Source organism: Dermochelys coriacea, chromosome 2 (assembly GCF_009764565.3).
Source record: "Dermochelys coriacea isolate rDerCor1 chromosome 2, rDerCor1.pri.v4, whole genome shotgun sequence".
Lineage (NCBI taxonomy): Eukaryota > Metazoa > Chordata > Testudines > Dermochelyidae > Dermochelys > Dermochelys coriacea.
The window spans coordinates 231,877,063-231,901,845 of record NC_050069.1 but is presented as its reverse complement, the minus strand read 5'-3'; the positions used below and the strand labels follow the sequence as shown (position 1 = coordinate 231,901,845).

The 24,783-nt window shown below is 38.2% G+C and overlaps 1 protein-coding gene across 9 annotated transcripts in view; it reads right to left on the bottom strand.

Moving 5' to 3' along the window:
• Positions 1 to 24,783, bottom strand: part of CACNB2 (calcium voltage-gated channel auxiliary subunit beta 2) — a 425,865-nt gene that overhangs the window by 139,519 nt on the left and 261,563 nt on the right. For 7 of the 9 annotated variants that reach the window (XM_043509401.1, XM_038391140.2, XM_038391138.2 and 4 more), the window contains one exon: positions 6,036 to 6,155. In XM_043509401.1, coding sequence (XP_043365336.1) covers positions 6,036 to 6,155 — 120 coding nt within the window. Of the gene's footprint in view, positions 1 to 6,035; positions 6,156 to 6,952; positions 7,467 to 24,783 lie in introns of those variants that run through there. The other 2 variants (XM_038391142.2, XM_038391143.2) reach the window with 2 other exon arrangements.

Here is a 24,783-nt window from a genome sequence, read left to right as displayed (position 1 = left end):
GACACACAGATACATGGAGAAGTCTGGAACTAAACTCATCTGTAATACCCATGTAGATCTGCTGAAATTCACACAGACTTTAAAAAAGTTAGATGTGCATATCCTCACATTTTAACAGCTATGGGGGTACACTAACACAATGAACTTCATGATCATACAAAGAGTGGATGTGTTATGTCCAGTTCACAGTTTTGCATACACCGACATTCCACTTCCCCAACCTCTAGCCCACAGAAATGCCTAGTCTGACATAATGACTATGCATCACATAAAAAGAACTTATTCTATCAGAAATCTGTTGAAAGACAACACACAGTATGTGACTGGTTGCCTTATTCTCAAAACCTGCCAGTATAGATAAACATCCCCAGCAAGGCGAGGCAGAGAAATAGATAGTGAGAGAGCAAGAGGAGGAAGAACAAGACATCCTACTCTGTAGAGTTTGCATGAGAGGATTGAGAGGCTTTGTTGTACTACTGAGTCCTATTATCTCTGAAGATGCTGTATCCCTCAGAAATAGGTAAAGGTACATCTTGATTATAGGCTAAAACGCAGATGCATTGTTGGGGAAGGTTTCATTTTATTTCACTTACAGAACCTTTTGGAACATGTAAGTAAGAATTTGTCCTAGTATATAAAATGCTTCCTGTAACTCCTGTTGTACAATCATTACAGGAGATTTTTTGTTAAGTTACTGCTTTTTCTCCATGTCTTCAAAGGCAGGCACATATTTCTACAATAGGCTATGTACAGTCAGAGCTATAAATCATTTTTCTTAGCACTGTATGTGATATTTTCACATAATTCACCCAGAAGCAACACATTTCAAAGCCTTACTTGAGTTAATACACTTTGGTATTTAAATTATATACAAACCTCTAAACTTTTCATACATACACATTAAATTAGGTTCTCCTGTGCAATCTCATACACAGCAATGTTAAAAATAGAGGTCACAGTGCAAAAATCTTCTTATTTAGACTGTTCGTTCTTTGAGAAAGGGACAATTTTTTCTTATGTGTGTTTAGTGCCTAGGACAATGGAGTCATGATCCTTGACCGGGACATCTAGGTACTACTCTATTACAAATAATTAATATTAATAATTTCAACTGAGGTAGTGCTGAAAGTATGCTAGGAACTATAAAAACATTTGAAAGGAATAGTCCATGCCCCATAGAATTTATAATCTTAAAAACATCACCACCATCACAGAAAAAAATTGATCTACTTATTGAAGACAAATAAGACGAAGGGTAGTAGTTGTATGGACCGGTTCAGGAAGTGCATTATTCCAAGGGCTTCATGCAAAATAACAGAAACACTATGGGATAAATAGAAAAATGGAGCACTGTAGCTGACTTCAGTGGCACTGGGAAACGACAAGGAGCTATATGATAAATGTTTCTTCTTCTTAAATATACCCTAGTCCATATATGACACTAAAATTAGGGGGACCTCTCCCATTTTCACCTCAGTTTTCCATCTCATCACACTTGCTTGCTGTATACATAATAATTCATCTTGTATTTGCACGAGCCTGGACAAAAATGGCCCGTCATTTGCAATGTTTTGTTTCTCAGTACAGTCAACCCCAAGCCTTCAAAAATAATAATTAACTCCATGAAAATCATGAGATTAAAAAAATATACTGTTTGGATTTTTAAAATTTACCTTCTGACTTTGGAGTCTTTTGGGTTCATATTTTCCAATCAACAATAATGAAAAGAATAAAGTAACAAAGTTCCGCACAAACTTTCTGCTCCGACTCAACTACTACTAGGGTTCTTCCTTCAAGATTGCTCAGCCCACACCCTAGATTATTTCTCAGCTAAATAGCTACTCTCACCTTCCTTATGTCAAAATTAGGTAACAAACCACCTGCCACAGCGATCCACTTAACAAATATTGATCCTGCTAAGAAAAGATTAACAGAGTGTTTAGGGCAAAGACTGCTGGCCTGTCACACTTTCCCCTTAGACATTGTTTCAGGCTGCAATCAGTACTATAATCAGATCTTTACATATTTGCTTCACATTAACTGGGCACACAGTTCTATGTTACTCAAAGTCCAAAGCTACTACCCAATTGTCCTCATATGCCTCATTGGTACATCTCTTTCTACAATTTTAAGATGTTTCTCCTCTCAACTGTAAGGAAGAAACATGGATGTTCATTAAACTGTTTTCCTAAGGTGCATGAAACACTTTGACAGTTTTATATCTACTCTTAATTCTCCGTCAGCCTAATTTTCCCTTCAGCCTCTGCATTATTCATAATGACAGGTTTCAGTGTAGCAGCCGTGTTAGTCTGTATCCGCGAAAAGAAGTACTTGTGGCACCTTAGAGACTAACAAATTTATTTGAGCATAAGCTTTCGTGAGCTGCAGCTCACTTCATCGGATGCATGCAGTGGAAAATACAGTGGGGAGATTTTATATACACAGAGAACATGAAACAATGGGTGTTACCATACACACTGTAACGAGAGTAATCAGGTAAGGTGAGCTATTGCCAGCAGGAGAGAAAAAAAAACCCTTTTGTTGTGATAATCAGAACCTGCACATCTTCCAATGTGATATATGCCATCATGTGCCAGCAATGCCCCTCTGCCATGTACACTGGCCAAACAGGACAGTCTCTACGTAAAAGAATAAATGGACACAAATCAGACGTCAAGAATTATAACATTCAAAAACCAGTTGGAGAACACTTCAATCTCTCTGGTCACTCAATTACAGACCTAAAAGTGGCAATTCTTCAACAAAAAATACTTCAAAAAAAAAAAACAGAGTCCAATGAGAGACTACTGAATTGGAATTAATTTGCAAACTGGACACCATTATATTAGGCTTGAATAAAGACTGGGAGTCTTGACATTACACAAGTAAAACTATTTCCCATGTTTATTCCCTCCCACCCGACTGTTCCTCACACGTTCTTGTCAACTGCTGGAAATGGCCCACCTTGATTATCACTACAAAAAGGTTTTTTGTCTCTCCTGCTGGTAATAGCTCACCTTACCTGATCACTCTCGTTACAGTGTGTATGGTAACACCCATTGTTTCATATTCTCTGTGTATATAAAATCTCCCCACTGTATTTTTCACTGCATGCATCCGATGAAGTGAGCTGTAGCTCATGAAAGCTTATGCTCAAATAAATTTGTTAATCTCTAAGGTGCCACAAGTACTTCTTTTCCTTTTGCATTATTCATGTATGTCATCCATTTCTAATTCCTATGACAAATAAAGTAATTAGAATTCTATTTAGGATCAACATTTCCACTCACAATCTGAAAGAGAAAAAAGTTAAAAGCAGCTGCGTCACTTGCTCCTGACTGATAGCACATAAAGACAAAGAAAAGACAGGCACACTTGGAAATCAGGAATCTATACTCAGTGTTTGCAGCCTGGTTCAGTGAACAGTGAAATAATGTGAACCTAACTTACTTCATTAATTTAATAAGTTTCATTAATTTCATTATTCATCAAGGAGGTGAACAACTCATCCATAAATGGAAGTAGCAAAATATTTCCTGTAATATTTCAGATATATGCAACTAGATTTAAGCTATTCTGGTATTTGTTTTTAGAAATAGTTTTTAAAATGAATGTGATGAACATCATAAAATGTAGATTACTTTAAATATTAGCCAACACGTGTATACAACAATTTATATCCTATGTAGCCATTACAAACTGTTCCTCCAGTTTTCAGAGTAGTAGCCGTGTTAGTCTGTATTCGCAAAAAGAAAAGGAGTACTTGTGGCACCTTAGAGACTAATAAATTTATTTGAGCATACGCTTTCGCTGTAGCTCACAAAAGCTTATGCTCAAATAAATTTGTTAGTCTCTAAGGTGCCACAAGTACTCCTTTTCTTTTTGTTCCTCCAGTGTATGCTTTAATCCCTTTTAATACACAGATGATTTAAAACATCAGTTTGTGTGTGTGTTACATATTACTGAAACACCATTGTTATAACAGCTTGATTGTAGCAATGCCCTCACATTTCAACTGTTTACAAGCTGTCTCACAGCCAGAGACAGAGTCAGACCTGGAGACTATTCCTCTGCCAATTGAAGTGAGAATATTGTTTTGATGTACGGAAATACAGTTTTTAAAAGTGAAGGTCTGCTGGCAGCTTCTCTGTAAACTACTATGGCAGCTGTGCTAGAGATCATGAATATTTCATAAGGGCTGTCCATGCAGTCAAGCCAGCACTGCTAAGCCAAATTCCCATAGCAACATTTACATAGATTTACTCATCGCTAAAAGATTCATCAGTTTAGGAATAAGTGCTCTAATACTACTCATTATTCTAGAAGATGTTATTACTTGGACTCTTCTTTTAAAGCTAAATTATTTTACTAATAATCCTGATTTTTTTTTTTACTTTTTCTAGCAATAGTTGCTTTGCAGTCCTAAAACAAAACAATCAATCTAGAGCAACCCTGACATACTATTCTGTGGTTACCCGAAATTCCTGTTATCCAAAGATCAGCTCAGCATCTTTTAAGGGGCGGGTAAGAGAAGGAGGCGGAAATTAGACTTACTGTTTCTGTTATGGAAATGAAACTGCACTTGCATAGCATAGAAGTGCAGCTGGAGTGGGGCTGCAGAGAGCTATCCAGGAATCCCGAAGACCAGCAGACTCCAGCACCTCTTGAAAAAGGTGGTCTGGGAATTCCTATCAGATATCTTATAAAATTATAATTCTCAAAAAAGACTTGGTAATCCCCTCCTTCCTTCTTTGTCTGAGCCTTCTGGCCTTCAGAAAGTTGTCACTCTGTGCACCCTGGTGACTGTCTGAATTGACCGGGTCTCTCTAATCAAGTGTATCTCAGTAATCTGAATTCCTGCTTTCATGAAGGTTTAGGTGACCCCAAGAACTTTCTAAAACTGAGCTACCATAAATGAACAGAGGTGATGGTGAATATATAAGGAAACTGATAAAGTGGGAGAGGAAAGAGTGGGAACAGAAAGATCACAGGAAAGAAGGAACAGAGAAATAGAGGAGAGAAGTAAATGGAAAAAGGACATGAGAGAGGGAACAGAGAGAAAATAGGTGAGAAAGAATTAAAAGACTAGATTCCAGTAAACTTCTTAAAACCACATATGAATAAGATAGAAAAAAATTAAACTCAGGAAAAAGAGACCTTGAAAGAAAAATACACTGGAAATGACGCACCAAGATTTGAGACACAGTAAAAAGGAAAGGAAAAGAAGATAAAAGAATGAGGAAAAACAAACAAGGACGCATATAATTAAAATGCATAGCAGAGAGAAACATACACATACTTTTGTAGTATTGTGACTATAAAACTTTGCTCTTGCATATGCATCTAATGGAAAATACATACACATGTTGGTGAGATCTATGCCTCATTTAGTGTTTATTAATTTGCCACTACCTGCCAGGAGCATGGAAGTACAGTACAATTTCTGTAAGGGCCTCAAACTTCTTACAAGAGGTTCTGAAATCCTGATTGCCCCTACTTTAGTAGGCAAGTAAAATTTTTTTCTTATTAAGGAAACCAATAAAATCCTCTTAAAGAAAATGGGCCAGTGTAACTGCCTGTCTTTACTTATACATGCCATGTAGGAAACAATCCTGTACATGACGGATAAAAAAACTGGACTTCCAGTGCTGAACTTCTATGATTGAATGATAAACATGATTTATGGGGCCAAATCATGCTCCGGCAAGACCCCCATTGATTATAAAAAGGGACTTCATGATTTGTCCCTGTGTACTAGGAACTGATATGTTATATAACAAAATACAAAAGTTAGTTCAGTTCTTTAAGTAACTAAAACTATTTTTTAAGCAAACTGAGTCTCCTAATACAGACAGGGCAATCAAGAATGGCGGTTTCTGTCTTTAATCAGTTTGATTAAGTGCAATTTCCAAAAACTTGTGTAATTTCCTTAAAAAAATATTTAGAAAACCATTTCTACTGGTAAGCAAATGAGACAACAAGCTCTTAGAAAAAAGAAGAGGTTCATGAACCTGTGATGTGAAGAAGTGCCTTACCTTCGCTTTTCCCAGCTGTGTCTGGGCCTGCCGCTCTGCCTCTCTCCGCACTGCCTCCCTGTCTTCCTCCAGCGATGCATCTGAATCGGATGGACGGCTAGTGTAGGAGTCCGCCGAACCCTGCACAGGAAAAGGAGAAATAATGTAACAAATAGATGCAGCATTTGCAATAAAAGGGTGAAGTGTTCCCGTACCATTTCTCTCATTGTACGTTTGTAGAAATACCTTGAAAAGAAATAAGAAAAATACAGCAGCAGAGACAATCAGTTAGAAAAATAATATTTAGTAAGGGTTTCAAATTTGGAGACCATCCAAAAGTCAGGTCTCTCTTCAGGGGTTTATTTCCTGCCCTATCCCCACATTCTAATTAGTCTGCTTTTTGGTAAGCAGAGCTGGTTTCTGTGTAGAGCAATGGCAGTGGTGCAGTGCAGGGCTGAAGGACATACAACAATTTCAAGGATAGCTCCATAAAAATCAAAACCATAAACAAGGACATGTTAATGCCAGCGAGGGAACAGATTCAATAAAAAAATGCCAAGTCAGTATTAACAATTACTATTACACACGATCACTGCAGAGAGCTTTAACCCATGCCTTCCATTTTAATTTTAGGGCACCTAACACTCTTCCCATCAGAAATGAACATGGCTCAAATCCACCTCAGCCCTTTAGCAAAAACATGTAAATGAGCACAAATCAAGTTCCAACTGATTAAATATGTCTCAACTCAACACCTGTGTGCAAGTATTGCTATAATGGAACTAGTCAGAATACCAGAATAGCTCCAGCTCTGATTTTTTCTCATCTTACAATCACAAGAAGAGAATTCTGCTAATTCAATCAGAATGAAAGCAACTGTTTCCCCTTACTGTAAAATTAATAAATAAATATGCTAACAATGAAAACATAGGGCTTACACAGATATCAGAATTCTTCAGCCGTCCTCCTTTGGCTCTTTTCAGAAGCCTGATCCAGGTGGCCTTCATTAGCCAGACAGCTCAGTTATTGTCCGCAGCTGCAGCGCCCGGCACTGATTCTCACAAAACATGTGCACACCGACCACCGCAGAATCACTGCTCCTTTCCTATCCATGCTCTGCTGCAAGCTCCTTCCTTCTCTTCCCTCTGCCCTTCAAGCTTTTAGACACCCTGTTCTGAAGTATTTAGTGCAAGTAAATACTTAAATTTTCCAATGCCAGTAAAAAAGGCTTTAATAATGAAAAACAAAAACAAAAAAACCCAGTATATTGGTTCAAGTATATTGTAAGAGATGTTTCAACTCAACGCAGGAAAAGATCTTTGTTGTTATTTTTTTTTTGCCTGTTATAAATAGTACTTATAAGAGAACCTTTTAAAATCCAGTGCAAAATGTATTCAATGATATTTACAAGTACAAAGTTCATTTCATCTCTTCAGAGATCAGATGGGGGTGGGGTAAGAGGCTTTTCACATCACTGGGCATGCTCCATATATACAGCCTTTTACGCAGATGCTCACATCACACTGTGTTGTTAGTCTATGTCAAATTGCCATTTTACATCTCAAGGGTGAACAGCTGGAAAATAGCAAAGTCCCTGCAAATCTGGAATAACTGGTACAGTGTCTTATTTTTATCATATATCAAACTACATTTCTTTCTCAGAAAATCCAGTTCTGTCATACAAGCTCCTCATTCTCAATTTAAAACACTGAGTCAGAATCTGATCTCAGTTACAACAATGTAAATCTAGAATAAAACCAATTTACTCTGATGTACAAGAAGAGTTTGACCTACTAATTGTGGCATTTTCCCATACTAGAAACCAGTAGGTAAGAAAAGCAGTGAATAATTGCAATACACACATACACACACAAATATTGGATGCTAAAGGTCAAAAATATATTTAAGACCCTGAACTTATGCATTAGTTTTAATTTGGTTTAGTCAGTCATAACCTATAATCATTTCCCAAAATGATAAGTGATTGACATAGCTCTGTGTGATTAACTATGACATTCATGACACAAATTCACAGGCAGCTATGCACAACCTAAGTGTAAAAGAAAATCTCAGTCTAGCTGACTTTGAAGTGTCTGCCTTTGATTTAAATTCAGGCACATGAAAAAGACAGGATAATAGGAAATTCCAGCTGAGAACAGCAATCACAAGAAATCTGGTATTGTAAGTCAGACCTTTTTAAAGAATTAGAGGCATATGGCTGTGAATGTGTAAGGACCAAATCAGCTCTTATTTATGTCTGTGAAAAACAGAAGTAACACCCCTACAGCCATTTGGATACTCTGGATTTACACTACTGGTGTAACTGGTAACGTACTTTGGCCCTAAATTAGTAGTTTAAAAGAAAGGGAGAATTCTTAGCTTTCAAAAACTTTTCTGTCAAATTTGTAATAGTTACAATTTTGAATTCTGATGAAGCTGCCTTTGAACTGACATCCAGGAAACTACTCTTAAAGAAATGTTTTGCTTACCACAAATGCAATACATATATTAGGCTAATTTTTCTAATTAACAATGGAGTGGGGGCAGGGGAGACTTCACAACCAAAGCACTTACTATGCTAAGGAAAGGCACAAAAAAAATACCCACACAAGGAAATAAAAAGAAATAAAATACACATTTTTCTCTTGAATATTTTAGATAGTCTTGTCTGTTAGGAGAAGTACCAGAGGTTCTATACATCGTAAAGTCCTTGTCTACATTAGTTTATTTTCTTAAAATTTCTCACCATTGCTACTACTGATACAGCTTCACTAGTGGCTACAATGGCAGAAGAGTAGTACACCAAGCTATCAGTGGTTTTAACTGCATTGCTTGTATCTCCTCTGAATGCTGTTAGGTGACACTGTGCTTAATACAAAAACAACAAGGAGTCCCTGGCACCGTAAAGACTAACAGATTTATTTGGGCATAAGCTTTCATGGGTGAAAACACACTTCTTCAGATTCAACTTCTTTACCCACGAAAGCTTATGCCCAAATAAATCTGTTAGTCTTTAAGGTGTCACTGGACTCCTTGTTGTTTTTGTGGATACAGACTAACATGGCTACACCCTGTTATTTTTATTTAATATACTATTTGTAGTGATCTAGCCAATAACAGACTTAAAAGTGACAGTTCTTCAACAAAAAAACTTCAAAAACAGACTTCAATGAGAAACTGCAGAACTGGAATTAATTTGCAAACTGGACACCATCAAATTAGGCCTTAATACACTAGTGGCCGGTATCAGTTCTCCCATCATTACCATCAACAGTGCAGCTGCAACAGTTGGCAATGTTAAGAAGAATCCTCATCCAAATACAGCCTAAGGGCGGTGCAGTGACTATGCTCTCCCTGTGCTCTCAGGAGTCCCAAGGGTATTGTACCTGCTTCAGGAAGACTGTTTTCTACAGCTCCCATAGGTGCAACTCCACACTGCCTCTAATTCAGTTCTATATCTAGCGACACAATCAGACCTTAAATGGTATTTAAAAAATGAAAAGAAAAAAAAAGTTCTGTTACTATAGCATTAAGGTTCAAATTTTAAATCATAAGAGTCAATTCAAATTTATAATTTCCACAGCAATTCTAATGTGCCTCCTTTGTGAATACATAGTATTTTTCCATTCCAGAATGTGATATTACCTTTTTTTAAATTAGCTTTTCTTCTCCTTGGGCAATACTATAAAAAGGTAATATAAATGGTATTTGATTCCCATGAAAAATCAGAGAGCTGGGAAATAGAATCCTAAGCCCCAACTAGTCAGGCTGCCTGCTCAACTGAGCTGGGTCTGCTAAAATTGTGCATAGAGAGCTAATTTCTCCTTTTGGGCCAGTGAGTATGTGTAATGCACTGGCTGTGTCCAAGGTTGGCCACAATCCCTCCACACTCCTAAAATGTTACAATTGATCCAGCTTAATTTTGTGCTGCATGCTGCTAAACAAGATTATTTTGCTAACTACAAAAGAGATGTAGATTTGCTGTAAAAAATGTGGAGAACAGTGTAGATATGTCTGTAGAAGATTATAATTTGGAGACACTCTCTCATAAGGGACTGTATTATGAACATAGGAAAAGGCTGTGTGCAGCAGTTCACCAGAGATGCTCCCAGTTTGTTTTATTAAAAAGTTATAATACTTTCTCATTCACTGGTTTGTTATTTATTGAACCTCAAGGTTGCTACAGACAGGACTTTGGAACTCTGAACAGAAGAACTTCTGTGCCCCCAGCACAGGAGGACAGAGGGCCAAAGGGTGGGGGCAAGCCAGGAAAATGGTGGGCCTAAGGTCAATTGGATCTGTACCTATGCAGGCCAAGAGGCTATTCATCACAGCAGAGAGAAGTATTCTGTCCTCTGGGGTTATTAAAGCTGGGTGCAGGTTGGATCCTTACCCTAGCTCCTCTGTAGCCCAGCCACGCAGGTTTTGTCCTAGTTCAGGTGGTTTACATTTCATTCTCCTGGAATATAGAACAGCTCTAGTGCTAGATGTTACCATGGTCTCTTTGGTTGCCTGGATGTTATTAGCATCAGCATTTATAGGAATCCATCTGTTGCTGGGCAGATCTCAAGGTCAAATCCTCTGTTCATCCCTCCACCCCACATGACAGGTAAATCAGTGCTTTCCGTATTCATCATTACACTGACTCATGCTCCCTTTCTTAGATCTTCACTTAAACATTGTATCATTTATTATTTCAGATCTAAGGTATTATTTTGGAGTATGAATCCATGCATTTCAAGAATTTGTAGTTCCAATATGGCCACATTGGAGTTGATACTTCCCCCTCTGCCTGCAGGCTATGACTGTCTTATAATTCCTTCATGTTTGAAGTGTGTCATCATGTTGCTGAATTTCTATTTGCTTTACTTGCATGCAGAAACTCCTTGATCAGATGATTTTTTGAGAGTCGGTCTTTTTCATTTTTCTTATGTCTTCTAATATCCCAGTACACTCTGGATATAGAGTTGCTAGATGTCTGGTTTTCGATCGGTGTGTGTGTGTCTCTCTCTCTCTCAAATATATTGTGACATTCCCCTCTGGTGATATCCGTACTGGTGATCCGCTGGATCACTCCAATCCTTGACTCCGGGAGCCAGCCTTACCCTGCTCCGCTGTGAGAACCCCCACTCCTGTGCTGTTCATAGACAGCCTCTGGCATGTAAGCTGCTTCTTGGATTGTGCAACTGAATGACACTAGACAATATCTCCGGTCCCAGACATAACCCTAGGAACCTCCATCTTGCACTCGCCAGTTATGCCCGCTGGTCACTGAAAGCTTATATGAGTTCATCAATTTAACAAAGAAATTGATATGTACCAGGCTTGTGATCCCAATGGAGTCTCTGAAACACTTCAAACTAAATGCACTGCTTCAGGTAGAATAAACAAACAGATTTATTAACTATAAAGATAGATTTTAAGTGATTATAAATTAAAGCATAACAGGTTGGATTTGGTCAAATGAAATAAAAGCAAAACGCATTCTAAGCTGATCTTAACACTTTCAGTGCCCTAACAAACTTAGATGTTTCTCACCACAAACCGGCTGGTCGTCCTTCAGCCAGGCTCTCCCCTTTGATCAGTGCTTCAGTCGCTTGCTGGTGGTGGTGTCTGTAGATGTAGGTGGTAGAGAAAGGAAGAGCATGGCAAACACCTCTCCCTTTTATCATGTTCTTTATTCCCTCTTGGTTTTGCCCTCCCCCACTTCAGAGTCAGGTGAGCATTACCTCTTGCAGTCCCAAACTGACTAAAGGAATGGGGGTGACTCACTTGAGAGTCCAACAGAACCTTTTGTTGCTGCCTAGGCCAGCATCCTTTGTTCCTGTGAGGCTGGGCTGGGTTTGTCCCATACGTGCCCTGATGAGGTGCGAACTGCCTCTTTGCTCTTGGAGAGTTTTTGTGTGGGCTTATTTTAAGTCATGAAGACACATTTTCAGCCACATAACTATAACTATATAACTCAAATATATACACGAAATTATAACCTATAACATTACTATAACATTGCTGTAACAACACATACTATAACATCACTATAACAACAATGCTCAGTGCATCATGAGCCTTCCGAATACACCCAACATGACAAACTTTGCATTGGATACCACACAATCAGGATGTTCTCACGAGGTACAGAAAGTCACTATTTGAGAGAGAGAGAGAGAGAGAGAGACACACACACACACACACACACACACACAAGGTGGGTGAGGTAATATATTTTACTGGACCAACTTCTGCTGGTGAAAGAGAAACCTTGGAGGTCTGAGAAAGGTTTTAGATATTTTCTTCCCATCTTCCCTACTCAGCTATAATACATAAGTCATTTAAACATATTTATTCATCATAAAATAGCATGTTGTACTCGTTCACCTGTGCATCTACCAATGTGATATATGCCATCATGTGCCAGCAATGCCCCTCTGCCATGCACATTGGTCAAACTGGACAGTCTCTACGTAAAAGAATGAATGGACACAATTCAGACGTCAAGAATTATAACATTCAAAAACCAGTTGGAGAACACTTCAATCTCTCTGGTCACTCGATTACAGACCTAAGAGTGGCTATCCTTCAACAAAAAAGCTTCAAAAACAGACTCCAACGAGACACTGCTGAATTGGAATTAATTTGCAAACTGGATACAATTAACTTAGGCTTGAATAGAGACTGGGAATGGATGAGTCATTACACAAAGTAAAACTATTTCCCCATGTTATTTCTCCCCCCCACCCCACCCTACCCCCCACTGTTCCTCAGATATTCTTGTTAACTGCTGGAAATAGCATACCTTGCTTGTTACCATGAAAGGTTTTTCTCCTTTCCCCCCCCCGCTGCTGGTGATGGCTTATCTTAAGTGATCACTCTCCTTACAGTGTGTATGATAAACCCATTGTTTCATGTTCTCTGTGTGTGTATATCAATCTCCCCTCTGTTTTTTCCACCAAATGCATCCGATGAAGTGAGCTGTAGCTCACGAAAGCTTATGCTCTAATAAATTTGTTAGTCTCTAAGGTGCCACAAGTACTCCTTTTCTTCATGTTGTACTATGTTTCCTTATGTCTTTATTCATTTAATGCTGAAAAACAATATTAAAACCAAAAGGATAAATTTAATAAAGTCCACAGTTGCTGCAAAATGAAATGCCGTGTCTCAGCTAACTCCCCATAGATCAGCAATGACCAGAATATAATCCATAGAGTACTAAACATGGACCCTCAGTCATATTCATCTTTAACATAGATGTGTGTCCCTTAGAGATTACATGTGTCAACATTCAATTCTAGCAGGTCGGATTAAGTTGCAACATTGCAAGCTGAAATCTGTTGGCCACAAAACTCCTTATTAAAGTTGATGGTAGCTGCAATTTGCTTCATTATATGGAAAATCAGGGGCAATGCTTGGAATTCTTAAGATAAGTTGTCAATCAGTCCCACTGTTGGGCAAAGAGACCACAGGTGGTGAATGTGTGAACTGCGGATCTGCGATATTTTTTTCTAGAAATCTAGGAAATATAACTTCTTTGAATGACTATTTGAAGGAATGCCACATAAACATCTTCATTAATGTGATATTACTTTGAAATTATACATTCTATTTATATTAGAACTAAATAATCAGGGATCAATGTTTTTCGAAAAAAATACCAAGTCATTTATTTCAATCGTGCTATTTTGAATTTGTTAAGTAAACTAAACTGAAGTTAAAAAGAAAAGAGAGAGTTCCTATATTAATTGAAGCGCTGTTCTTCAAAAATTCTTGGCTCCTTTGGTACTAGCCATTAATGCTCCATAGCTTGGCAACCACAAAGTCTAATCACATCGTCAGTCTCAGTTCCTTGGCACAGGCGTTGGGGAACTTGACGAAACACCCACTACACTCATATGTACACCTGAAGGCTCAAAATCATACTTTCCCACTATGACTACAGAAGGAATGTAATCAACTTCTGTGGAGGTCAACCGAGTCCTCTGTATGTTTACAGAAACGGAGGTCTCTTCAAACTAATTGTCCTCTACCTTCAGTGCTCCATCCACAAAGCACTTTTAAGTTATATACAGACTGAAACTAAAACAGTTGGGATGTTTAGAGCAACCATGTGGTATAGAAAGAAGATATTATGCAGGAAACTACTCTCTTTTTATTCTTAAAATGAATTTGCAAATTTGTCAGACAGACCCAGCTGGACATTAATAGCTTCCATAGCAGTTAATTCAGCCTTCAGCTGGATGAAATTAAAGTTTTTAAAAATAGCCTTTGAGTTTGCAGAGGCCTTGGATCAAGCAAGGAGCGGAATACATTGGACAAAAATATTTACAAACATAAATTCTCCACTCCTGTTTGGCTATTCATGACAATGACAGACATGTTTTTGGAAAACAGTTCAGCTGGATGTGGAGCTCAAATTCATGACCTCAATAGCAGATCATTCATTTACAGGTTTGTTTTTAACATGGACACATGAAGTTTTAGGGCCAAATTCAATGGTGGCACTAATGGTGACATGAGTTGGTATTTCAGAGAAGTGAGTTTGGTATTTGACTATTCTTCTTCAGAGGGGTATTTTTGACAAATTTTCAAAGGGCTTTCTAAAGTGCACCTGCAAGCTTTAGCATTTTTAGTGGCTATTTAAAAAATAATCCCTTATAGAAATGGGCCTAAGTTGCACAGTTCAGAACCAGATCCAAACTTTCCACATGTTCTGTTACTTTTATTTAACATTTGTATTACAGTAGTGCCTGAAGATTACAAACATGTTAGGCCCCATTGTGCTAGGCACTGCCACAATCACAGAGTAAATGTCAGTCCCTGCTCCAAGGAGTTTACAGTCTGAAAGACAAAATGGAACATGGATGGCAAATGGAAAATCTAGAAAGTAGAAGTAAATAATGAAATCCCAGGGATGACAGAATTTTGAGACATGTATGGTTAACAGCAACCTGAAGTTTTGTTTTGCTTCAACAACTCATTCAGAATTGCCAAACTTGGATCTAAATTCAGATCCAAATGCCCCAAACTTTGGGAAATTTGGATCTTGTCAACCTCTATCATTTAATTACATTTTTCCACATGCTTCAAAATATATTCTTTGAAAATTTAACCCTGAACATTGTCCACACTGGAGAACTATAAAGAAAGAAAGAACTTACTTTATTTGCTGCTGTTCTTTACAATATTATATTCTCTTTTTTATGTAGAATCACTCTTTCAAGTTCCTTTCTCTAGTCTGATATTTTAAATCTAGTTCTGATGACAACATTTAATAAATATTGTTGATGTCTGATTTTTTTGCTCCTTGTTTAAACATGAGAGCATTGCTGATCTTCAGTATTTCATTTTTCAGAACAGAACATTTACAGATGAAGTAACTTAGATAAGGTCTCTTGATTTTTAAAGAATGGTTGTAAAAGTATTTTACTTTTTGCTGCTCTTTACTTCCCCATTCTAAGTATTTCCAGGTTCTAAACATCTTACCTCTCTCCATTAATCCTCATCAGTTAGTTTTGTAAAGTCTACTACACGCAGAAGAAACTGTTAACATATACTAATCCAGTTGCCAAACAAAACAAAACAAAACAAAAAAAACCCCAGCTCAGATCATTTGCTGGATCATCTGACTTCTACAAGGACCATCTTGAGTGTCTGTTCATGATCCTTTGTGAACAGCAATAAATGATTTTAGTGGAATGAAAGACTATAACTTGATCACTGTTTGTATCAGTGAGTCTTTCCTATTAATATGTATGTTTTACCATATATTGACTGCTAAGAAACTGAATCTTAAGTGTCCCATAACTCACTCTTCTCTTTCACAAGAAGAGAATTTATTTTTATTAGATATCTGTTCATTTGTATAATTTCTATTTCCAGTTTACCAGCCATTCAATATTACTTTGCTCTTACCTGTGTCACTGTTATGGTTATGTTATGCACAAAACCAAGGCGCTTAATCCAAGTGGAGATAGAGCATTTGTTTGTTAGATTACTCAAAATAAAAGTGGAAGTGGGTTTCTTTCAGTTTGACATGTGTCAACTCATATACAGACCACTATGTAAGATGTGTTTTAGACATCTTCACTAATGTTATGTGGCAGTGGCTACAAAAACCAATTTAAACAATTTAAAGAATCAGATTGAGAGAAAATAAGGGCCAGGCCCATGTTTAACAGACACAGAGTGGTGTCCTTTCTCTTTTCAGTACAGAGGTGGGCACTGAACCACCAACATTAAACAATAGTTGCACAACACAGTAGCTGTGATATCACATAAGAACAAGCATATTGGGTTAGATCAAAGGTCCATCTAGCCCAGTATCCTGTCTTCTGACAGTGACCAATGCCAGGTGCCCCAAAGGGAATGAACAGAATAGGTAATCATCAAGTGATCCAACCCCTGTCACCCATTCCCAGATTCTGTAAACAGAGGCTAGGGACAGCTTCCCTGCCTATCCTGGCTAATAGCCATTGATGGACCTATCATCCATGAATTTATCTAGTTCTTTTTTGAACCTTGTTATAGTCTTGGCCTTCACAACATCCTCTGCAAGAAGTTCCACAGGTTGACTGTGCATTGTGTAAAGAAATACTTCCTTTTGTTTGTTTTAAACCTGCTGACAATTAATTTAATTTGGTGGCTCCTAGTCCTTGTGTTATGAGAAAGAGTAAAATAACTCTTCCTTATTTACTTTCTCCACACCAGGCATGATTTTATAGACCTCTATCATATCCCCCTTTAGTCGTCTCTTTTCCAAGCTGAAAAATCCCAGTTTTATTAATCTCTCTTTATACAGCAGTCATTCCATATCCCTAATCATTTTTGTTGCCCTTTTCTGAACCTTTTCCAATTCCATTATATCTTTTTTGAGATGGGGCGACCACATCTGCATGCATTATTCAAGATATGGGTGTACCAGGGATTTATATAGAGGCAATATGATATTTTCTGTCTTATTATCTATCCCTTTGTTAATGATTCCCAACATTCTGTTCGCTTTTTTGACTGCCACTGTACATTGAGTACATGTTTTTGGAGAACTATCCACAATGACTCCAAGATCTCTTTCTTGAATGGTAACAGCTAATTTAGACCCCATCATTTTATATGTATAGTTGGGATTATGTTTTCCAATGTGCATTATTTTGCATTTAACATTGAATTTCATCTGCCATTTTCTTGCCCAGTCACCCAGTTTTGAGAGATCCTTTTGTAGCTCTTCACAGTCTGCCTGGGACTTAATTATCTTGAGTAGTTTTGTATCATCTGAAAATTTTGCCATCACATGGTTTAACCCTTTTTCCAGATCATCACAGACCTTTCCTGTCAAAAAATAGGGAAACACTGGGCTAGCTCACATATTGTAGTGTGTCAATTGTTCATAAATGTTAGCTTTTTATTGGACTACACTGTATGGGCTACATTGTACTTAAACCTAGTTTTGCCCCCCAGGGGAACAGGAAGTAGTTAGTACTCCCCATCCTGCCAGTGAGCTTTGTAAAGGTTGCCCAAACTGCAGCTCCAAGAGATGGCAGCAAGAGCAGGGCCTACATGCCCAATCCTCCCCCTTGTGTCCACAAGCATGTGGGCAGGAAAGAGAGGAGGGTGGCTTCAGCACCCTCATGTGCTGAAAAAGAGTGACATAACCCCTCCAGAGCAAGGTGAAAGCAGGGATGAATTTCTGAATAAGTCATAATTCTGTCCAGGTATTCCTCTTGTGATAATGCATCTACCCAGCTCTCATGTGCAGCCCAATCTAAAAGCCCAATCTAACCCGTGTATTATATTATACTTATACACACACACATACAGTCATGACAATTCACATATATTACTAAGTAAATATAATTACAAATAGGTGAAAAAGGGGGTATTTAAAGATAGATTTTAAAACACAAATCACTCAAGACAGCTGTAGAAAATCATAGTTGATAGGTAGGGCCCTACCAAATTCACAGTCCATTTTGGTCAATTTCATGGTCATAGGATTTTAAAAATCATAAATATCATGATTTTGGATATTTAAATCTGAAATTTCACGGTGTTGAAATTGTAAGGGTCCTGACCCAAAAGGAAGTTGGGGGGGGTCACAAGGTTATTGTGGGGGAGGGATGTGGGGGTGCGGTACTGCTACTGTTACTTCTGCGCTGCTGCTGGCGGCGGTGCTGCCTTCAGAGCTGGGCAGCTAGAGAGCAGCAGGTGCTGGCCAGGAGCCCAGCTCTGAAGGCAGAGGCATAGCTAGCAGCAGCACAGAAGTAAAGATGGCATGGTATGGTACGACCACCCTTACTTCTAGGCTGCTGCCTGGTGAGCTGGGCCCTCAGTCAGCAGCCCCCACTCTCTGGCCACCCAGCTCCGAAGGCAGCAGTGGAGAAGTAAGGGTGGCAATACCATACCATGCCATCCTTACTTCTGTGCTGCTGATGGTGGTGGTGGCTCTGCCTTCAGAGCTGATATGATATGGTATTGCCACCCTTACCTCTGTGCTGCTGCTGGCAGGGTGATGCCTTTAGAGCTGGGTGCCCGGCCAACAACAGCCGCTCTGCGGCAGCCCAGTTCTGAAGGCACCACTGAAGTAAAGGTGGCAATAACGTAACCCCCTGAAATAACCTTGCAACCCTCACTGCAACTCCGTTTTGGGTCAGGACCCCCAATTTGAGAAATGCTGGTTTCCTCCGTGAAATCTGTATAGAAGAGGGTAAAAGCACACAAAAGACCAGATTTCGCACAGGGAGACCAGATTTCACAATCCATGATGTGTTTTTCATGGCTGTGAATTTGCTAGGGCCCTACTGATAGTACACCATTTCTATTAATCACACAGGATCAAATTTGTTCACAAATGCATCAAAGTAAATCTGGTGTAACTCCACTGAAATCAGTGGAGTTGCTCTGGATTTACACAGGTGCAAATGAGAACAGAATTTTTAAATGCAGCATTAAAAGGAAGAGAAGGAAAGAAGATTAAAGAACTGAACTACAGATTTCAGTAAAGTTGAACTCAGGAAGGTGTCATCTAATGAAGATTCATAACCACAATCTCATCAATATATGCTAATCTGATAGGACATCAGAAGGCAAAATAAGGTACAATAAGAAAATATAAAGAAAAACATAAAAGGGAAAAAAAAGTTCATGTGTTATTTCTTACCCTGATGGAACATTTTAAAGAGAGTCTGAAATGCTCAAGTCTATTAAAATGGAACAGGGACTCTCAAATTGAAATGTGCCGTGAGTTTTCTGGGTGTTAAACTGTTCACATTCTGACATAAAGGAATCTGGGATCAGGAATGAACTCCTTTCAGAGTCAATAGTGACTCTGTGGGGGAAGAAAATTGAATTGAAGGAAACAGATAGGGTACACTTTTTTCACTGCAGCAGGCATCAAAGTGTGTTCAGCTGTCTGCCTAATTATTTGTTGCAACAATACCAAATGCTAGCAAAGAAGACATACTGACTAAACAAAAAAAGGCATGAGGGTCTTGGTAGTTAATCAGCGGACCATGAGCTCACAGCGTGATATAGGAGCCAAAAGGGCTAATACAATCTATGATGTATAAACAGGGGAAGAATAGAAGTGGAGAGGTTTTCATCTCTATATTTGGCACTGGTACAACCATTGCTGGAATACTACGTCTAGTTCTGGTTTCCACAATTCAAGAAGAATGTTGAAAAGTTAAAGAGCCAAGAGCATGATTAGAGGATGGGAAATATGCCTTATAGTGATTGAGCTCCTTGAGTTTATCTGTTTAGCTCATCAAAGAGAAAATGAAAGGGTGACTTGATCACAGTCTGTAGGTACCTACATGAAAAACAAAAAATTGATAATGGATTCTTTGATAATGGGTTCTTCAAACTAGCAGACTAAAGTATAACAAGATCCAAAGACCTACTGTTGTTCCCATTCCCCATTTCTATTTCTCTTAGATATTTTAGATATTTGTCCTTAGATTATGAGCTCATCTATGCAAGGACTCTCCTTTTTTGGATATCTGCACCTAGCTCATTGTGCTTGTTAACATAATTTAAAATATTTCTTTAATAATTTCTTCTGAATAGGCTTCATAAATCACTCATTACCCAAAGTGCATTGGCAACTTTTGAACTCCCCCCCAAAAGCGAGAAATTATTTGAAAAGAAAGGTAGAAATCCTACCAAGAAAGATGCTTGTTAAAGACTATTTGGCTTGCTGATGTTTAAATATTAACCACCACAATAAACAGATATTGTACATCATAAAACAACAGATTGCATCAGTATTTAAAATGCCAAATAATTCCAGTGCTAACCACTCGTGCTAATGCTAATTTAGCATTACAATGTATGCCTTCAGATCAGAAACCTGTTGTGTTGTAAATGACAGTGTACAGACACTTCAACATGAAAAGTGAAACCCCTCAAGGCTTTTACTCATTTCTCAGTAAGAAGTTTCTATAATTATAGGGTCCTATGTTCCTATAATTTCACCAGTCATTACACCCAAATTTCCTCATTTTTCCTCCCTACAAACTCATTAGAACATTAATCTGTGAAGAATACTTACCAAAAAGAATCTAACATTGCAATGAAATTGTTAATAAGACATGTCAACAAGACCTTTGTTTGCTAAAAGAGGAATTCAGCGTTCTTATGGGAAAAAAAATTACTAAAATTCTCCACTCTTCCTTTTTGTATTTCATAGTACTCATTTTCAGTCAGTTGTATTTGGATCTGAAAGTAACATATAGTATACATAATTTAAAACAAGTTAATAGTACATGGCAACTGCCAAGGCCTAAGGGAATGCCAATTGCCCAGAGTTAGTTTAAAATCTACAGTAGAGAACTCTTCACAAGGTAAGATGCAGGCAGTCTTGCTAAATATATAAAATAGATGAACACATCTTTTATATATTTTCTGAAGGTCAGTGTTGACTGAAAACAGAACTATAGTTTAGATCTTGTAAACACATCACAAAAAGGTTTAGCAGACGTATTTATTAGAGCTGGCTGGAAAATGGAAATCTTTTCAAGGGGAAAAATTGTGTTTTGGGGGAAAAAACACCCCAAAATCATTGAGATAGAAAATTCCCTACAAGCTCTGCTATCTATCCTTACAGCTAACTTACATCAATCTACTTAGAATCAGAACACCTTGTTCTTTTAAATATAGAAACTATCACTAAGATAACCCAATTTTGCTATTGCCTTGTGCAAGCAGTGTAGATTTTGGGGCCTTGTAAGTCACTTTCCAGTTGGAGCAGAAATCACTGACAGAGTCAAGGTATTTTCTAGTAAACTTGTACCAAAGTCTTGTTTATTTGAACTAAGGTGGTCATAAACCACTTTCTTGCAGAAATCTCAACTAAGTCTCCATTGCTCAGTCACCAAGAAGCAGCTATTTCCTATACTGTGTCTTTCCAGGATTCTCGTTCTTGACACATTGTTTTGTTTTATTTTTCCAATCTCAACCCATGGGTTTTATCCCTGGAAATCCCTTAATGCAAAACTGCACACATGGTCTCAAAAGGCAGCCTAGCAATGCAGTTGCTCCGCAAGAAAAGAGAAGACGCACACACACACTGAGAGCACTTTAACCCACACAATCCCTTTATTGACTGTGTATGGCTACTGCATGGCATAACAAGCTCTTTCTATGGAGAGTTTCATCCTGAGATTTGATACACTGCGGAGTCAAAACATTCAGGACATTAGTAGTACTTCTTCCCCATAACATGGCCTTAGTTACACAGGTCCAGCTCCCATTCAATTCAAAGAGAGTTAAGTCAAACTATCTGAAGGCAGAACCAGGTCCCAAGTTCTAAGAAGTTCACAAAAGCCTGGAAACAATTTCTTTTTCTATATAATGACAGGTTTCAGAGTAGCAGCCGTGTTAGTCTGTATTCGCAAAAAGAAAAGGAGTACTTGTGGCACCTTAGAGACTAACAAATTTATTTGAGCATAAGCTTTCGTGAGCTACAGCTCACTTCATCGGATGCATTCGGTGGAAAATACAGTGGGGAGATTTATATACAGTCTCTAAGGTGCCACAAGTACTCCTTTTCTTTTTTCTATATACAAATCATTGCCTTACTTTTGCCTTTTGCATAGACTCGATACTATCTCTGCACCCTCTGACAGAACCCTGTTCTTAATACAACCTCCCTAAAGCATTGACTGTGGGGTTTTGGGAATTAGGAGTGAAAATAGATGCAGCTGTGCAATAGAAAATACACTGATACCCAAATGGAGCTTTGTTACACAAAAAAAAAACCAATCTATTTTCTTGGCAGATACATGGACCAGCAGAGGAAGCCTTTTCAACCACATATTTTTTGTCCACTTAATAATTCCCCGTGGTTAGCACAACTAATACATATCATTTTAGGAAATAAATCATACCCAGCAATTAAAAGTAAGGACTACTGTCTTTATCTTTGCTTGGTCTCTCTGTTTCTTTGGAATAAATGAAAGCACACTTTACTTTATTTAGTTAAAGTAGATAATGTTCTGCACAATTAGAAATTATCACTTTGAGGGTAACCAAGATAAATTAAACTACAGACAGCTCGCAAAACAAAGAAGTATGTCTTATCACTAAGTCACTTGTTTTTGAGCAAGAAAAAGTCAAAGGAACAAACAAAAAATCCCATTCCAAGGCAAGATGAGAAAAGATACAAAGTAAATATTCTGTGTAAATACTGGTTTCAGAAATTCCCTATCAGAAAAAAGTTGCTTGGTTTATTCTCCTTTCATGTAAATTAAAAATTTTTGAATCCAATTATTTACTAATAACCTAGAATGACCCATATAATGTATTGATTTGACAAATGTGATGGAAGAGGTCACAATGAATTTTGACATCTAGTTAGCTCCTCATTATTTATTTGCAGAAAAAGGGCTCTCTCATCCACAATTCTTATCTGGCCTTAACCCACATGGCACAACTGCACTATAAGTTGAAGCTGCAACCCCGAATCTAAGTTGTACTTGTGCCTTCATAAAGGTCTTTTCCACAGTTTTGCTCTCAGTCCTGGTCAGAGGTGACTGAAAATGAAGCAGGTAAAATCAGAGAAAACTGACCAAATATATTTTTTACGCAAAGGTTCAGGGTGGTTCCTATTTTACTGAATCAGTTCACCCAGCAATAGTATGCCATTAGCACTGCACTTAAAACTGTGAATTAATTTAGAATTAGTGAATCATGAATAGAAATATTTGTCTTAAAAAGACACTAGCCATTGTGCAACATTGACAGACCCTGGTCATCAGCAGGTGGGATCGAACCAGGGACCTCAGGAGCTTAGTGCTTGAGCCTCTACCGCATGAGCTAAAAGCCAACTGACTCTTAGCTAAGGCTGTAGAGCAGACTCAATCTCTCTAAGTGGTATTGGTGCCATTAGATGGGGCAGAACACCACATCCAGGAGGTATGTGGGTTACATACTTTCCCTAGCTGAGGAAGCTGTGTCCCGAGCTTCAGAGACTTTCCAGTTGAAATCCCAGACGAGCCCCGACTTTTAATGCCGACACTTGTTTATTTATACATTGGTCTGGACAAACCAATTCTAGTACTTCATGATGTTTGTTAATCCCACAGACAAACTTTGGGAATCGTATCTTCAAGAGGCAAAGAGTCCTGTGGCACCTTATAGACTAATAGACGTATTGGAGCATAAGCCACGAAAGCTTATGCTCCAATACATCTGTTAGTCTATAAGGTGCCACAGGACTCTTTGCCACTTTTACAGATCCAGACTAACACAGCTACCCCTCTGATACGTATCTTCAATGTTATATATCCCAGGTATGGAACCATTGGCCCTTCTGCCCCTTCTATCTGAAGTATACTGCCAACTGATTGAAACTTTCAATAAGATAAATGCTCATTATAGAAAATTTCCACATATGCAAGTAACTTGAGAACCAGTATCTATTACGCAGGTACTCTTTACTCCATCTAGGTATACATAGCCATAACAACAAGCAGGTCCCACTAACTGCCAGATGGCGTCACTGACACTCATTAACATCTGTCTCCTGAACCCATTGACTAGCAGCCTTGCTCTGAGACTTGTTAGTTTCTTTTCTTCCTGGCTCAAACTTGCTCTGATTTGAATAAAAGAAAAGGAGTACTTGTGGCACCTTAGAGACTAACAAATTTATTAGAGCATAAGCTTTCGTGAGCTACAGCTCACTTCATCGGATGCATCGGATGCTGTAGCTCACGAAAGCTTATGCTCTAATAAATTTGTTAGTCCCTAAGGTTCCACAAGTACTCCTTTTCTTTTTGTGAATACAGACTAACACGGCTGCTACTCTGAAATCTGATTTGAATGTCTACCAGTCAGCTGCTGATGTATTAAATTGTGGTTAGGAAAATTCTGACATTCATTTTGAAAATGTCCTATTTGCCCATAGTTAAAACATAAAGGATTTCTTCTGTTAAATCTTGGTATTGCTTGTTTATGAAATTCTTTGGGTCTTTGAGGAAATCGTGTATCTGAAATGTATGTTTCAGAATTTGGCTGGGTCAACTGCAGTCCTACCAACAGCTGCTCAGCCTGCAGGTATTTCTCCTTCCAGTCTACTGCAGTGACTTCTTCATGCATGCTGGAAATATTTTCATATGCCTTTATCAACTGCAAGTTACTCCTACTCAATGCCCTTCCTTTTTCTTTTAGTTCTTGTCAAAGATTTCTCTTTTATCAGAGTGTTCCCTTTCAATGGATCTCACCTCAAAAAGGAGTGTGGCAAAGAGATGCTCTTTTTTCTATCACTACAATTAACCCCTTT